This window comes from Dreissena polymorpha, chromosome 9, assembly GCF_020536995.1.
Source record: "Dreissena polymorpha isolate Duluth1 chromosome 9, UMN_Dpol_1.0, whole genome shotgun sequence".
NCBI classification, from domain to species: Eukaryota; Metazoa; Mollusca; class Bivalvia; order Myida; family Dreissenidae; genus Dreissena; species Dreissena polymorpha.
The window spans coordinates 89,931,641-89,945,856 of NC_068363.1; the positions used below are offsets into that span (position 1 = coordinate 89,931,641).

A 14,216-nucleotide genomic window follows, 5' to 3' on the forward strand; every position below is an offset into this window, starting at 1 on the left:
ACTATCAATCTTTCACAGCATGTACCAATTTCTATAAAGGTTTATATAAAAGACAATCATTGTCAGAAACGTGCGGCAGGCAACAATCAGGTCCCTTTGTAAATAATCATAGAAATAGCTTATACATTACGTAGTAGAAGTGACAGTACATTGTTCAGTTTGTGATGAGCCTAACTCATGAAAGCATGGACTGTTTCCAGAAAAACATGTCAGCATTGATATAATTTATTGTACGTACTTTCAAGTGCAACATCAGTGTCCAATTTAAAGGTCTATGTTAAAGATCAGAAAAACGTTAATAAATATAGGTATAAAAACTTCTCATTACTTTTCTTTTAATTTGACTATTATTTACTGGTTACAAGGATCCAGAATGGAAATACACTGGAAGAGATGAATCCAAGAGATTTCTGTTTGAGGTATGTGACACTTTTAGTCGTGTATCCACTTGACATAAAGTTGCAGAATATTCGAAATGGTAAGTGTATGGTTTTCATACGTGGTGCATTAGAAAACGAAATGTAAAAGTGTAATTGATATTAGCGAAAACATTAATGGAGCTATTTTATAAAATAATGATACGAGTTCGGGTTGCATTTTTTGCAAATAAATATGTTATTAATTCGTATACTGTTACTGTTTAAATGATAATAAAAACAACGCGATTGATTGCATTTTGCCATACCCAGTAGGAAAACGGTCGTGCAACATTATCATACACAAATGTGTACACAATTTAGTTATATAACAATTAATCTTAAACGTTTACAATAATGTATATATTAATATATAAACAGCTGAAATATCAATCCAGTATATTACACATCAGTAAGTTGATTGTCAATCATGACTTGTAACTATTGTTATCGATAAATTGGTAAAAACGGAGTGGTTGCGTTTTAGATTTGTCTTCAAGAAGTATCAGATTCGAATCAAGTTGAAGGCACACAATTTCGTTTTATTTTGTTTTTAGTTATTTTCGTTATAATGATGGAGTATATTTAAATGATTAGTAAATTAAAAATTACTTTATATTAAATGTTTTGATTACATGCATCTGTTAAAAAGTAAAATCATTAAAAGTGAATGCAATTTTATTTTAAATGTTGGATCACATGATTAAATAAAACGTATGTCACAAATTAACGCTTTTAAAATATATTATTTATTTGATTTTCCATTAGATTGTGACAAACGTTCGCAACGGCATTGACGCTGAAACATGGGATTCATGCGCGCGAGATTGCTTGATGCTTGGAATGAGCAGCAGATTTGACCACATGCGGTGCATCAAATATGTCCGCGCGATCAAAATAAAAAACAAATATCAGATTTGTTTTCGCGACAAGGTAAGTCAGTGGTAAAGAATATTTACTCTACCGATCAGAGCTCTTTAATTTCTGTGGGAATGTGCCGATTGCAATATGCATTAACACGGAATTGTATTCTTCAAATTTAAAACGACAATGTAAAAAAACTTTAACATAAATGTATCGAAATAACCATATGTAAGCCATAAGTGTCGAGGTCAACGTATCTGTTAAATCTCACCCTAGTTGATTATTGCTTTGGAAGTCCCATTGCACAGAAGTATCCTTAACGCGTATTTCACCAGTTAACCTATAAACAATATTTCACTTCGTATAAGTTTATAGACATAATAATATTTATTGCAACGTAGAACTTGGTTGTGCTGTATCTTCGTCTTCAAGTGATGGGGTTTATTATAATCGAATACACTTGTAATTACTCAACACCTGCACTATTTAAAACTTTTTAGGGGAATGGGTCCGGGTCCCTTTGCTTTGGAAAATTCGCGTCATTTTGACTCAATTTGTGAAAAATGTTTATTATAATTCTTTATATTGGGAATAAAAGATATATTGATATTGTATTCACTGATGTTTTACTTAAGGAGCTGGATTAGAAATCAATTAAATGCTGAGACTTATTGAACCAAAATGTTATTTTAATTCTTAATTTGGGAATGTTCAGGTCCCAGTTGGGAACAAAATATACTTTTATCCATTAGAAGCCGTTCTTTCTACGGGACTTACATTTGAACGAAAAACCCACTATGAAACTAGAACGTCAAACGGTGTTTGGATGTCAGGATGTACCAGTAAAACGATGACAATTGTACTGAGTTGTTAAATACTCTCACTTTATATCCGTCTTAATTTTGAGATGACTTTCATCTTATGTCGTTATAGGAAAAACGTGATTTTGACGAGCTCTTTTTCATTCTGGCAAAACTAAAAAACATGGCTTATCAGCATAAAACAACATTCATCGCAGGTGAAATGTACGTATGCAAGTTTTGCTTACTCTGTTTTAAAACAAAAAAACGTGGCCACGCACACGCACACACACACACATATATATATATATATATGTGTGTCTGTGTGTGTGTGTGTGTGTGTGTGTTTTAACAGGTCAATGACATCATATCACTGCCATTGTAAATACGTAATGATAATGAAAATAATATAATTACTCTCTTGCTTTTATGCGTTTATGTCACAATAATGGTAATGGGATATGCCTACGCCATAATGCGATGATTTATTATTTTACATTCTTTTTAAAGGATTGTCGAAGCTGTAATGAAAGTCAACGCTCTAATTTTGTTGAAAGGGACAAATAGGTACGTAACATATGGCATCCAATTCATATTGTCATCTCTTTGGGAAAACAATACTATTAAAGTATTAACAATAAAGGACAATTCAGTATGACTAGCATATTGCCAATTTGTGTTAACTTTAGTGATAAATTTAGTCATTCAAGATTTGATATATACATGTATTATTAAAACAACAAATGCATATGCACCTTTGTAAAGCATACATCTCGATTACTAATAATCCGAAGACTTAAACACGTTCAAGAAATTATATTCTTCTTTAATGTTTTAGAAATGATTGTACAATAGTCGGAGCTAAAGGAGACATGAACGCCTTTTTCGCTTTGACAGACGATATAATTACTCAAATACTGAACTATCCCTTTCCCAAACGGGAAGAACTTGAAGATTTGAGGAAGACACAAGAACCTAACCAACAAAGGCTCGAGGTCTTGCGAGAAGAGGAACAAACATGGTCAGAAGCAAGATCCATTTTGGAAAAAGTTTTGAAACGAAAATTTTATAAGTTTGTTGCCGAGATAAAACTGCCAAGGCTCGCAAAGGTAACAGTTTGTTTGTTATAATAGTGTGTATACATTGTTGAAATCAAATTGTTTTGTTATTATTTATAAGTAATTATTGCAACCGAAGGTATTATCTTGAGTATCAGTTATAATAAGGACGTACACTTTTGATTAATTATGAATATACCTTACTTTGCCTCACCCCGTTACCGTCTTATGTAGAAGCTTTGTAAAATTGTTAATACGATATAAAAAAGCAAATATGCTTTGAAGCAGAATCACTGTAATTTATTTTGACAATGGTATTGCATAAATACAATGATTTTTTTTTATTTCTGAAATCGATTCACATGTTTTTTAAATCAATACATATATTTGTGTTGTTTTTTTATATCAAAATTTAGTTTCAAAGCATACTTGAAAGAACGATTGCTGAATCCGGTGTTGAACAGAATGACATTGTTTGTCAGGTAGTTGACAATATTCATTTTTTTAAAGTAAAACCATGTCAGTGTTAACACGATTTTGTTTTATGCCATGACTCATCTACTTAATGGGTTTTCAAAATAAAAGTTTCATTTTTTATAATTTTATGAACAGTATATGTTTCTTTTAAACAAACTGAACTATTCAACATTATACGTGCCATACAACTGGTGACCATACTTTTATTCAGTTTGTTTTGCATAGTTTTGCAACATCGCAATAAAGCATATTCGTTTCTTTTGAGAGAAATCGTTCAATACATATAACTCATAAATTCATCCACTGAAAAACAAACGTGTAAAAGTTTTCGTTCGTATTCGTATTAATGTCAACATCAGTTTTGGTTTTATTATTTTTAGTTCGTAGAGCTAGATTATGCACCAAAGGTGTGTAAAACAGTTGCTTTCTATAGCAAACACAGGCCGGATTTTGCTACAGTTGAACAGGTATATTGGTACACTCATTTTTATACGAAGTTAATTATATATTACAATAATTACAACTTCTGTTTCATTCATATGAATGATGCATTCTGACTGGATAATTTCTTCACGTGACAGGTTTTTCATTTTCCGATGAATCCACTTCGTAGGCAAATTTAAACATGAATATTTGTGCAGCTTCTTTCTGGTCATAAACAAGTTACCAAAATGACGTTATGTTTTGCACTAAACTTAATGGCGTTGTTTTTATTGGTCAATAGCGAAATGACGTTATATTTTTTGAACGAACTTCAGTGATAAACCCGTTTGACGGAGATGAAACCAAAACTGAAAATAGATCCATACACTAGATTAAAAAGGACTTGTGTGACCCTAACAACGATATAATTTCAGCTTAAAGATCATTTTGTGTTGTTATTATAAGAATTGAATGCATTTTTCTGCATTTCATCGTTAGCGTTTATTCAAATTAGGCGTTATTTTCCCGACAGTTCATACACCGATGAAATGCCGAAAAATGCTACTCAATTCTTAAATTATATAAACGTCGAGCTTGAAACCCCCCCCCCCCCCCCCCCCAGATTTTTACAATTTTGATGTATCAATCAAGATATAATCGCTCGTTTAGACGTTTGAAACCTAAACCATTAACATTTTATTCAAGTATTCGTGCATTTTGTAAAACGAACACACTCATGACGTAACTATAAGCAAAATAATGTAATCATTTTACTGCAAACGATTGGTCTATTCCATTGCATGGACAACAACATAAAGGATTCTTATGCTGGCTTAACAATGAGTGTTACATAATTGCGGAACGTAGGAAATGGCAACTTATCTAGGATCGAGTTATACATACAATTTAGCAATATAATTGTAACAATTGTATTCTACATTTCAGGTAAGAGGTTCTCAGTCGTATTTAAAAGAGACAATTGTTCGCGTGTTCTGCAAGGAAGACAGGCACTTCCATCTACTAAAGGAGAAGCTCGACTTACGTACAGATATGGTAAATATGATACTTCCCAATCCGATAATTACAAACTAAAACATTTTAAACATTAAAAGTAAACAGACATCTAACACTGTATTGAAATCAACATTGTTTTACGTCTTAATTGAATTATATCATATATCTCATATCATATCTCTAGAAAGTTATACATACATATATATATATATATATATATATATATATATATATATATATATATATATATATATATATATTTATTAAGTAACACAAACCCATGGTATCTTCTTACAGACGATGTAAATAAATACAATATATATATCAAAATTTATATATTTAAACAATTAATCATGAATTCAATTTAATTGCAACGCTTTAGGCTTCTTTTGGAAAATATGTGATTTGTTATAAGATTATGAAGAGAATGCGACCCTGCATATATTGTTTACGTATAATTTATTACGATTGGGCACAACTGAGTATAATTATTTGCATAATCGACCGTTCTCGGAACTCGGCAAAGCCAAGATACAAACAAGTATTGACTAATATGTGCTCTTGCAATACACGAATATTTACTTAGTTTCAACATATTTAGATGTATGTGTACCTAACATAAATAAGAGGGAAACCAGAATTCACTGAGTTTTTAAAAGCAGCATTCAATTATGTATAGTACATCAATAGTTGTGTATGTATTCGGCATAATAAAATGCATTGAAAGTGCTAAAAAAATCGTTCATTTAATTATTTTAACGGCAATGCACATGCTTTTGTTTAAAGTCCACTAAATACAGTAACTTATTAAACAGATTGATGAGTACAATATGTTTTGAGTACATGGTATGTATATACTAGCAAAAACACTGATACCAGAATTGGGTTGAACAGTGTCCATATCTGACTGTCCTCAACATCATACTCGGACACAGACACAAGTCAGGATTAAGTAATTCTTTGAAAACCACAAAAATCTGTGTCTCTTTAAAGCGGGTATATACGATTTTTTATATGTGTTAAATTGTAATATATTGATAAAATATGTTACAATAACACAGAATTGGCAAGAAAAATTATACATTAAAGCCGAATTTCATAAAATGCAGCAAAGACAAATTAGCGCCCCGAGCCGATAGTGAAGTACATATTTTCCTACAATAACCGAAGCATTCGTCTTTGTATTAGGATCGGAGATAGTGTTCGTGTGTCGTATGAATAGATATCGTTGCAGAATTTCAAATAAACCGTTAAACTAAGTTTAGATGCACATCGTACATGTATGGTCTACATGCTGGCGAATTCGGCTGTACAGCCGTTTTCAATTTCAGAATTAAATATCTGGCTTATTTCGCATTTTTCGACACATGTTCTTCTTAACTTTTATTTTAATTTATATTAAAATATATATATAATAAGTTTTTAATACAGTTTATATAAATTCATAAATATTTGACTAAATCGTATATACCCGCTTTAAGTTATCTTACTTAACTCAGTGCAACCCTTACGTAACATTTTTCAGATGAATACTCTCCAGTTGAGCTTTGCTGATACGGCACTTGTACGTATTCTATAATTGTCTTTTATCTTTTTAACTCAATCCATCTGAATGTATGCTTTAACTATTTGAGCTCTTTATTCCATTCCACCTGTACATATGCTACAGTTTTTTCTTCTTTTGAACTCATGCCACCCACACATACTCAGATTGATGTTATCTAAAACGTGTTCTTTCTTTGTTTATTCTTGATGAGCTTATTGTATGATGCCTTTCTTAAGTCATTTCAACCGACAATGAAACGATATGTTGCATAATCGTAAGCGAAAAAATTTTTTTTACACAAAAGTATATACGCTGATAATGCATTATGTCACATCAATACTTGTTTTAACGCTTGTATTATGTCTTTTATAATTTTAATAACGATACAAATATCGTTGCGCATAAGGCATATTAATTTGTATGTCATTCATATCCGAATAACAAATACTATAATCATGATTAAGATAGTATAAAGATACGGTTGTACATATATGTTGAAAAACTTCGCTACTTTTAGGACAGTCGAATAGATAGTAATGCTCATGTTTTCAGGAACAACATTAACCGTACAAGACACGTTCAGACTGTGGATACAAAACACAATTAACAAAGACATACAGCTTGTATACATTCTTTATCACTGCAATATTTTCTGAATATATTTATGTAAATTTAACAGCGGAGAATAGCATTCCGGTATTCTAAAAACATTGAGTGTGCGTCATTTGTCATAGCTCTTATAAAATATTCTAATCACATCGGTGTTTACATGTGTTTATTATGATCAAATTGTTGATGTGGTACTGCTTGTAGGTTTAATAGTTTCATTTTTTTTGTTATTGCGATTTTGTGTTATATATTTTTAATTGTATATGAACGTCCTGAAACTAAGAAAATATTCATTTATTCATGCGTCATAGTTAATTGATCTTTGAAATATAAAACATTACATCCATATATTGACATTAACTTTTGCTATTCAGAGTATTGATGCAATGTTGTTAATTGCAGCTTGTTTGTTTTGCTATTGCAATTGTTCTTTATTGCTTTTCGTATTAGTTCTATTATTCACAGTGATGTTGATGCTAGCTTCTGAAACTTATCAAAGCGTATAACAGTGTGTATTATTCTTTGAAGATAGCACATAACATTTATCTCAACACATTTAAACACTTTTATCATGATATTTGTTTGCTGATGATTATCGTAGTTGTTCTTAACATTGATTTAATTGATGTTGTTAATTTTGTATCGTTTGTTGTTGATCTGATAGTTGTTTGCTACTTAAAGAATGGATAATTCATTCAACTATTACTTTAAATTAAATTAAATCACACGCATTCCACTCAATATAACATTTAAAAGATTTACAATTCACAATGTATTCGTCATTTCCTTAAACCCACAGTCTAAGCGTTTCTCTTTTGCTATAGCTGTTTTTGTAAATGTATATTACTGTATTTTTAATGTCTGTTGTATTGTTTTACATTTAATGCAAACGATAATAATGTATAAACATTAATTGATTGAATTACTTCAAAATATAATGAAACGTACTTGCCACAGTCAAATACCTGAGTATGGGTTTTTGTATGTCTTGTGAATATGATTTACAGACATGGCGAAAGACCGTCACAATTTACAGGCCAGACTGGCCTTCCAGGAGAACAAAAATCAATTTTAGCGTTTGACTGGGGATTATATAGAGCCATTAGTCTCGACATGGCAAAGTTAATTCACAAAGGACAAACATAAGCCTGAAAACCTATTTGGAATAAATGAAGCGTATTATTTTCAGTTTGTTGATATATTTGCGCTTTATACATATATACGTGAGTGTTGTCGATGTATTTAGCTAAGAGTAATTAATATATTAAATAAGTTAACCTGTAAATATCCATTTCACTAACATGCCATTACATATGCTTATTAATCTGATTAAGCACAGATCCATTTACATATAAATCGAATTATGTTTGTGTTTTTTTCATTTTCGAACGATAATCCTATAACAGTTAAGTGTATTTGTCCTCGCGAGTACTGAGTAGAATGCATTTAAATTTTCAAACACTTGTTCTGTGACATTCAGAACATTTCCAAAAAAAGAGTTCTATTTGTATCTAAAACGTATGCTTCGTTGTAGAATAACACGCGCTTTTAATTAATCCATACTAAATATATGACGTCCGTCGTTAATTCGATTTTTATTTGTCCTTTTCGCTTAGCATCATTTTTTCTTTCTATTGTCCGCCATCTTGGGTCACGTTAACAACACATGTGCAACGAACGTTAATCGTATAGGTCCGATTACTTTTGCGAACCGATAGTTAAGAATGATGTCGTTCGTCGAGACGCTCCGTTGACGTTTTGAATCACTTTCAAAATTTATCGATACAGTTTGTTACGAAATTCAACGTATTATGTCCGAAAATATCATGACTCTGTAATCACGAAATAATGTAGTTGTGAAAACTGCAAGAGGGTTACACTCTGTTGAAGCAAAAATCGCCGGCCAATAAGGCCGACGATTTTTCATTTCACCGTCGGCCTTTTTAAAATATTCGTAGGCAATCGCCAACGGGCCAACGGGCTTTCGCCATGTCTGGATTTTTATGTTACTTCACCCATATAGCACTTTTGAGTACACAGGCGTTGTTTATGCAAATCTTTCTACGAATAACAAAATCGATATTTCTTGGGGTTCGCATATTTTAATTGTATGTAATACCTATAAATTTAAATCTTTTTATTTTTGATATGGAGTGTTTAAGGGACTATGTTGACCGAGTGAGCTTGGTACAAGCGACTTGAAGTATTTATATCGGGGTAGTTCTCGTAGTATTGACGTTTTGAGAATTAACAAGAAGTGGCTATCTTACAGTTATCTCCAATGATAGTTGTTTTCCTGGCCGACTATAACAATATATAAGTAAGCCTTTTAAGTTACTACGATAATATGCTTCGGGTGAATTAAATTTACAGTATAGGTGCAAAAAGACGTTTATTGCATTTGCATGTATTTGTGGATTTTAGTGTTGAATATGTATTTAAATAAGCTGTTACAACAAAGGTTTGAGTACTTTATCGACTAAAACACCAAAATTACTATCATTATGAACAATCTAACTCATTATGTATTAAACAAAGAATGGTGAATTCATTCGTTTAATTATAGATGTTTTACATCATTTGGCCTTCATGGTATATACATTGCAAATGCTATTCTCAAATTCACTTGTTCGCTGGTTTGATCTCGTTCATCGCCAATAAATGCATTTTGAGGTTTCATTCCGGCTTTCTTATGCCAGTGTTTGTAAAATGCTGAAATAAACTTTATTAACTTACTTCGCATATTAATGTATATATGAATACGTCTACTTTTTAGCTTCTCTAGTGGAAGGTGTCAAATAAAAAAAAAAACATAAAGAGACGATCAGTAAGTAATACGACCAACTGTTATCCATATTACGTTTTTTTTTATATGCGGATCAAGAATACACCATTTGCTTTGCTAAAGTAACTGATTAGTATACTACTTTTTAAAATAAATTCTAACGTGATTGTGTATTGTTTTCGTTATTTATGTTCCTTTTAGTCCTCTTTATTGAATACATTATAATTAACTGGTCCAGCATGTGACAGTTTAAGGTATATTATACACTGGACATTTAGTATAATGCAACTTGTGTGAATTGTATTCTGTTTCAGGCATGTTTCCCTAGGTTGCGAACAGTCTGAGGTCAGATAATCCAATCAGCAATCATTTTCATGCATGAATTACTATAGAAAAAATTAACATCTCAATATTAACTTCAATAGATTTTTTTCTCTTTGTATTTAAACCTATTCAAAACATATAATGTATCAACCACGTAATATATGTAAACCGAGTCCATTACAGGAATATATAAATAAGCTCATTAACAAATTACATGCTGGTGATAATATAATTTACAATATATATTATAAAAGCGGAAACAATACTTTTAATTGTTAGAGGGTTGCAACATCTTTAAAAATGGTATAAAATACTTATAATTAACGTTATTATAAAATAAGTGACTTTAACCATGAATATAAATTATGTACAACATTGACTGATATTTAAGATATTTTTTCAAAACACAAATTATGAAAAATATTAGAGAAAAGCTGGAACAAACTGATTTATAAGCTACTAAGCTAGTGGTTTAAGATAATTTAATTAAATCAAATACGTCACCAACAAGTATGTGTGCATAAATCGAACTTATCAAAATCATTTGCAAAATATCATGTCTCTTTCACGTGAGATAGTAAACGACTGTTCGTATCCGTGTTATTCAACGTGAAAAATCGATGAAACACTCACGTCTTTATTAAGGTAAAATGAATGGCAATAAATGAACATGTGTATTTAATTTTCTTAAAAAACACCAATTGAACTGGAATACCATTCTGATATATATTAAAGACATGTATGGCATCATTATATATCATTTTATGCAAAAAAGTCATTTTTGAAAAAAATGTCATTTATCACTGTTTCGCGCTAAGGTGACAAAATGTTATAAATGCACACGTATGCCGCAAGCGCACTAAATTAGCATAAACCAACAAGGGGAGGCAACTCGTGACGTCGAATTTCGGACAGTAAACAAAAAGTGTTTCTTTTTTACTTCCCTTTACATGGATCTAAATAACATTTCATGCTGCATGCAAGCTATTTATATCACAACAATTGTAAACAAATAAGTTCGGATTATGTGTTATCACAGTTATTGACAGTGTGCCTGACTGAAATCAATGTGCAAAACCTCCGTCAGTTAATGGGGGAAATGCCGTTTTGAAGCGTCCACCCCCTATGCGATATGGAGCCATTATGAGCCACTTCGCTTTGAGACTGTCTATGTAGCACTATCTAATATTTATTCATGTCTTTATAAAAATACATCTAGTGTGGAACATATTTATGTATCTGGTTTATTTTCTTCAAAGAGTTTTAAACTTAAATTGACTCTCCTAAAAAGTGGTAATAATAATCATGTCATTAAATAAAACAGGTAACATACTAACGATAAGCTAAAGCTATTTGTATTATCAGTATGTTCAATTGTTGCAACAACAAAACAGTAAATGCCTCGTTGATATGCTCTTTGAACTGTTGTTGCATTGTGTTAATTGAGCTTGCAATATAACTGTATCTATTGAGGCTTGAAGCAAGGCATTGCAAACGTTTTATAGGAGCTTGTTCATGGTGTAATCGTAGATATCGAGTCATGTTACGAAGTCCTGGTATTTTGTCCACTCAGATATAGATAATTACTCATATCAATATTTGGTTCCTAATTATTTCGCTTCAATAATGTTTCGTTTAAAATAAGAAACTAGTAACAACAAAGATTCAATTTATTTTGAATACAAAGCACTAAATTGTAAATATAACTTTCGTTTCGCTAGGATTTTTGCAAAATCCGTGTAAAGTTCAAACAATAATCATGTTGCTACAACAGTTCCAATTATTTCTTAACAATACATTTTTCTTGTGACAGGTCTGTACGCTATATCTAATCACTCGTCATTTGATGACTTTACTGCGCAAGTGCGTCGTCAAGAATGACAATGCGTTACTGATGAAATCGCTGAATATGCAATCGAATTTGTGTAAAGTTTTCGGATGAAGGTGCTTCCAAGTTTTATTGATAGACTTAAAGAACATGCCTTGTGGTAAACACGCTAAATATGTCAACATTTCGCATTTGTTGTTGATTGAATGCTACTTGTTGTACAAGCGTTCCCTGATTATAGAAGGAACAGCTAAATTTTCAAGCGTCACAGGCATCGTTACGCACTGTCGGTCAGCTATAAATAGATACGGGGCTCGACGGATGTATACATATATATATATATATATATATATATATATATATATATATATATATATATATATATATATATATATATATATATGTGTGTGTGTTTGTGTGTCGTACTATATGCAAACTGGGGCTAATACAAGTGCTAATACAAGTGCGTAAAGTACCGTTCCAGATTAGCATGTGCTGTTCAACCCAGCTTAAAACATGACGACATGTACCTCATAGACTGGATGTTTGTTTAGAATAGACTTCATCCACACTAAAATTCCATAATGGCGGAAAGAGTACTCCCTGATTAGCTTCATTAGACTTTGCCTACACATGCTTATCTGGGATGAAACTCAAAGCACGTGCATTCAACCCGGCTTTCCCAGAGCGCTGCTCGTTTACAACATTGAAGATTGGCCTCTTGTTTTATACTTACAAGTATATGTTTAAATGAATATTCCTATATTGCAAATGTTATAGGCAAGTGTATTGTGTTTTAGAATTTCTTTTACAAACATTCAATTGTGGATATTGAAATTATGACCGGGTCAACAACATATAGATGACCGAGCTGCGTCACTGCATAGTATATGAGCTTCATGCTACTAACGTGGTGTGTTGGGTTATAAAGACAACTTTGTGACATAAAATACTGATATTTGAAGATGGTAAATCATTGGAAAATTACATGTGAGCCCTTCTCTGTGAAAATGGGATTTAATGCATGTGCGTAAAGTGTCGTCCAAGATTAGCCTTTGCAGTCCGCGTGTATTATATTTTCTGTTTAAACAATGCCTCTTCTAAGCAAAAATCTACTTTACACGGAAAATGTCGTCCATGATTAGCCTGTGCAGAGTACACAGTCTAATATGGGACGACACTTTGTGCACATGCATTTAAACTCCTTTTCAAAGAACATGGCTAATACGTTTAGTTAATAATACACTTGACAGTTAACTTCATCTGTTATTAAACATTACAGCCATAAGTAAACTGCGAATACTTTATAAATTCACAAGACATATCCTCTGCGAAATCAAGTAATGGTAGAAGTAGACGTTCAGTGTTTATATTATAAAAAGGTGGAAATGTACTGGCTTTGAACAAACAAACTACTGCGTAATTCTGAATTTATTTTCGCTCAAATTACCATACGACACATACATTGTATGTTCTAGTCGAATTAACAAATACAAATACAAATGTCTTAAGGCGGCTTACATACACGATCTTAAAATAGGTACATTTTCTTGCCCATGTGTCTCATAAGCAGACACAGTACCTGTAAAATTAATACAAATACTTATAGAACAGATATCAAAGCGGTTAATTGATTCTTAGTGTTAATTAAAGTTAAAAGTGAATTAAAGTTGTTAACCCAGTTTATATAGATATATAATCCAATTTTAGAAACTTAAGATCCAAAACAGTAAGATTAGTATTATTATGTTTAAAAGAGTAATATCCTTGCGATAAGACTGAAGTAGATTGTAGTCTACGGTTTAAGCTGACATTCGGCATACGCATTTAACGTCACTTAAAAATGATTGATTAGAAGATTCCTTAACTCAATAACAATTTCAATGAAACAAAATATTTTGAAGCCGAGAGTGTGTACTGGTGAAATACGTGTTAACCTTTTCCGTAGTTCACAAAATAGCATAATTGGGTTAGTAATAACAATTAATTTCTTTAAAAAAATAAATTCAAGTAGCAAATACATGTATCCGTTAAATAAAAGGTTTAAATCTCGTATAAATCATTAGATACAA

At 31.5% G+C, this 14,216-nt stretch overlaps 1 protein-coding gene across 1 annotated transcript in view; it reads left to right on the forward strand.

Annotated features, from left to right (window-relative positions):
- LOC127846250 (uncharacterized) overlaps positions 1 to 10,163 on the forward strand; it is a 34,817-nt gene extending 24,654 nt beyond the window's left edge. The window contains exons 21-30 of the mRNA XM_052377420.1: positions 366 to 419; positions 1,185 to 1,349; positions 2,214 to 2,305; positions 2,591 to 2,647; positions 2,919 to 3,189; positions 3,555 to 3,620; positions 3,996 to 4,082; positions 4,984 to 5,091; positions 6,578 to 6,616; positions 7,151 to 10,163. Coding sequence (XP_052233380.1) covers positions 366 to 419; positions 1,185 to 1,349; positions 2,214 to 2,305; positions 2,591 to 2,647; positions 2,919 to 3,189; positions 3,555 to 3,620; positions 3,996 to 4,082; positions 4,984 to 5,091; positions 6,578 to 6,616; positions 7,151 to 7,162 — 951 coding nt within the window. The 3' untranslated portion in view covers positions 7,163 to 10,163. The remainder of the gene's footprint in view (positions 1 to 365; positions 420 to 1,184; positions 1,350 to 2,213; positions 2,306 to 2,590; positions 2,648 to 2,918; positions 3,190 to 3,554; positions 3,621 to 3,995; positions 4,083 to 4,983; positions 5,092 to 6,577; positions 6,617 to 7,150) is intronic.
- Positions 10,164 to 14,216: the final 4,053 nt, after the last annotated feature.